Source organism: Coenobita brevimanus, chromosome 101 (genome assembly GCF_032717465.1).
Source record: "Coenobita brevimanus isolate Jiangsu-jjx chromosome 101, ASM3271746v2, whole genome shotgun sequence".
Taxonomy (NCBI): Eukaryota; Metazoa; Arthropoda; class Malacostraca; order Decapoda; family Coenobitidae; genus Coenobita; species Coenobita brevimanus.
In genome coordinates, this window is record NC_137054.1 from 66,720,129 (window position 1) to 66,723,750 (window position 3,622).

Genomic DNA, 3,622 nt, shown 5'->3' on the forward strand with positions numbered 1-3,622 from the left:
CAGGTAAACATCACAACAGGTCACAGTCAGAGGAAGTCACCGTAATCAACCATTCTTTACCTGCCCTCCAGGTTCTCTGTGCGACCGTATCTTCTTGAACTGTGACGAGCACCGGTGTGCCGTCCAGAGCCCCAACTTCCCCGGCCTTTACCCCCGCCACGTCACCTGCCACTACCTGATCAGACAGACGCGCTATGTGCCCTACGCCCGCCCCCTCATCACCATCTACCAAGACAATCCACTCAGGTTCAATGTTAAGGCCACGTCGGCACTACCAAGCCAGGAGCCATCTTACCCTGGCATACAGGTGGGATGCTGGATTTCAACTACATTCTCAAGTTGGAAATTGTAGTTCTAAGTTGTAATTACTTAGATATTCAGTCACCTTTTTCAACTGTGGTGTGTGAATTTATACAACTAACCTCCAAACTATAACTGCAGATTCAGCATAAGCACTGACAGTTATGTAGAGATATGTCAGTTGCAAAGTGAATTTTAAGTTTATTAAATGTTTCACTGCACAGGCTTCCAAAGATGGCCTGTACGGCGAAATGCTGAATAAATTTGGAACTTATTTATTTGGTGCTTCCCTCCACAACTTAAATTAAACTAACCAAACCCACCATAACCTAACCTAACCTAATCTATTTAACCCTACATAACCTAACCTAGCAACGTGACCTGATCCAACAGACCCCATCCTATATGCCAAACCTAATCCAACTAACCTCAGTCTAACCTAACCTAACCTAATCTAGCCCAACTTCATCTAACCAGACCTATCTCTCTCCTACAGATCTGGGGTTCATGTGATCTTGTACACGACCACCTGCTTGTGCATGACGGAAACTCCACCGACGCTCCTCTCTTCCTGAAATTCTGCGGGTCTGGTCCTCTTCCACCCATCACCACCACAGGGCCAGATATGCTCATTGTCTTCAGCACCTCGCGTTTCGACGAGCCCAATCAGGGGACTCTCATGCCTCAGACGTTTGGGTTTGAGTTAAATGTAAACGTGACATACGAGAACATGGACTCCTGCCAGTTCGCTCGCAACCGCCAGTGCGTCTTTCACATCTTCGGGGCAAACAACTCAAGTGGGGAGATCTTATCGGTCATCAACACGCAGCCACGGAACTCCTCGTGTGTGTATTTATTCCACGGGGAGCCACACGAGGTGGTATGGATTCATTTCCGCAAGTACGAGATCAATCCAAAAATGGGACACTATTCCTTCAACATGACCGAGTGCATCAACCCACTCAGGATCTACGACGGTAACTTCTTCGACACCAACACCCCCTACGGTACTCCCCGCCGGGCTAGCTTAATTCAGGAACACTGTACTGTACGACCACCACCCATGTGTGCACGGGAGTACCTGCCACCTAGAGTTGGTCACATCATACCTGTAAAAGCATGCACCAGAAATGAAAGCTATGTTGCCAGTGGTCCTAAACTGACGGTGGTGCAGCACTACAATGAGTCAACTGCTGCCCTGGCCATGGACTTCGTTTTGCGCTATGAATTTGTCAACACCCGGCCTGGTTATCATCCCACTAATGGAAGTGAGTGTGATTTTGAAGACATTAGTGATGGGTATTCACTTCGGACAGGCAGAGTCTCGTCACCCAGTACTTCAGTTTTATATGGAAGGTGGGGTCGTCGCAAACTCTCCTGCCAGTATCGTCTGACTGCACACCGGGATGAAGTAGTGAGGGTGACGATCACAAAGTTCCACAGTGTTTCCCGTTCCTGTGTCACAACCACGAACAATTTTACCGGCAGCTATGACTGTGACAATCGTGGTGGTCAGATGGCATCACTGATCGTGTCTGAGTACCCATGGCAGGATATTGAGGTCCCACGACTCTGCACTTGTGACTACTCGGCCATTCCCATCCAGTATGAGTCCAAGTCACAAGAGTTGAGGCTCAAATTTGAGGTCAATAATATGGACGAAACACACGACTACCTGGATTTTATGTTTGAAGCTCAGTATGAATTTGTAAAGAAGTCTTCCTGCAAGAAAGAGCAGCGTCTACAGGGCACAAATGGTGAGATTGTGTTTCACAAGGCCAACGTGACAGAAAACAAACCATGTGACAATTACCCATGGCTCCTTCAAACTTCAGATGCCAACAAATCCATCTATTTCAGAATACGAGGGTACGACCACATTGACAAGAACTGCACGACCACAACGAGACTGCTGGTGTTCAAAGTGGGTCGATTACGACCAGTAGGTGTCCTATGTCCCGACGCCACTAGTAAAAAGGTGGTGGAGTTGTACAGTTTTGCTTGGCAGGGGTCAGGGACGCTGGTAGAGCAGTCAACAGATAAACTAGTGCTTGAAGTACTGGGCCGTGAAGGTGGAGCACGGGATGCGGGGCCACACACCCTTACATGGCTACAAGTTTCCCCTGCAAGGCAGTATGACTGGTCCACTGAGGGCATTGTCAAGAGCTGCATGGAGGAATGTCCAGAGCTGGGTGTGTGCATCAGTCAGGAGCTCTGGTGTGATGGAATCCACCACTGCCCCTCAGGTCATGATGAACTCATCGCCCACTGCTTCTTTCTGTCTGTGCCATGGGCCTACATTGCCGTAGGGTCAGCGCTAAGTATTGTGCTGCTGGTGGTTGTCACTGTGTATGGTGCATTCAGGCTGCGGGCAGCTGACAAGAATAATCACAACCACCAGCCAATACCCACGCTCCCCACTGCATCAGAGTCCCTATTTTCCTCAGATAAAGATGCAGCTGACCGCGATGGTGGTGTCACATCAGCATACAGCCTCGATTACAGTGAGGTGGATTATGTCACGACTTTATGAGGGTTGCAGAACTTAGGCCCTATAAATAGTAGTCACTCATTAACTTCGCCACCCCCACAGCGTACACACAGACGCACACGCTCCTCCAGTGGAACAATGCAACGCCGGGAGAGGAGGAGGAGACACGCAGAGCCCACTCGACCCTCTGCAACTTTACCACATCCACGTAGACCGCAGAACCTCGACACACAGCCAGTGGGCACCCACAGGGAACGCCCCAGCTGGCCTCTTCCAGAGGACCCCCCACCGCTACACATGAGTCGCTCGTACCTCTACACCCTTGCTGCCCTCAACACCCACCCACTGGCTGCCCTAAATACACCCACCAGCCACCCACGCCGTGCTCAATAGTTGCCTCAGGGTTGTGTGTGCTGGTTAATGGTTCGGGACCTTATTATCTTGGTGCTGCCCTCTGTTGAGGATGATAGGCATGTTATCTACACCCACATTTCCACACCACAACACCAGAACCACTGTACAAGTTATAAAGGGTGTAAGAAGGTCTGTTTAGTGAGAAATGGGAGGTGAGCAGCGTGATATGTGGCAGTGTGTGGTGTATGAAATGTGAGTTGTGTAAAGTGCGAGGTATGGCAGTGTTTCAATCGCCCCATGACTTCTTACACCCTGTATATTACACTGTACACATGCCTGTCTCCCTTTAGGTTCATGTATATAACCAATTATTATATTTACATTCTGCACAATGCTGCCCTATTCACGCCTCTTCAATATTATTACACAGTTTCATTCCGTATTTTCTAAAGAACATGCAGTTATCCTTACAGTATC

The 3,622-nt window shown here is 49.0% G+C and overlaps 1 protein-coding gene across 1 annotated transcript in view; it reads left to right on the forward strand.

Annotated features, from left to right (window-relative positions):
* LOC145415068 (uncharacterized) overlaps window positions 1–2,833 on the forward strand; it is a 9,360-nt gene extending 6,527 nt beyond the window's left edge. The window contains exons 5-6 of the mRNA XM_080284482.1: window positions 72–307; window positions 797–2,833. Coding sequence (XP_080140608.1) covers window positions 72–307; window positions 797–2,833 — 2,273 coding nt within the window. The remainder of the gene's footprint in view (window positions 1–71; window positions 308–796) is intronic.
* The last annotated feature ends 789 nt before the right edge of the window (window positions 2,834–3,622 follow it).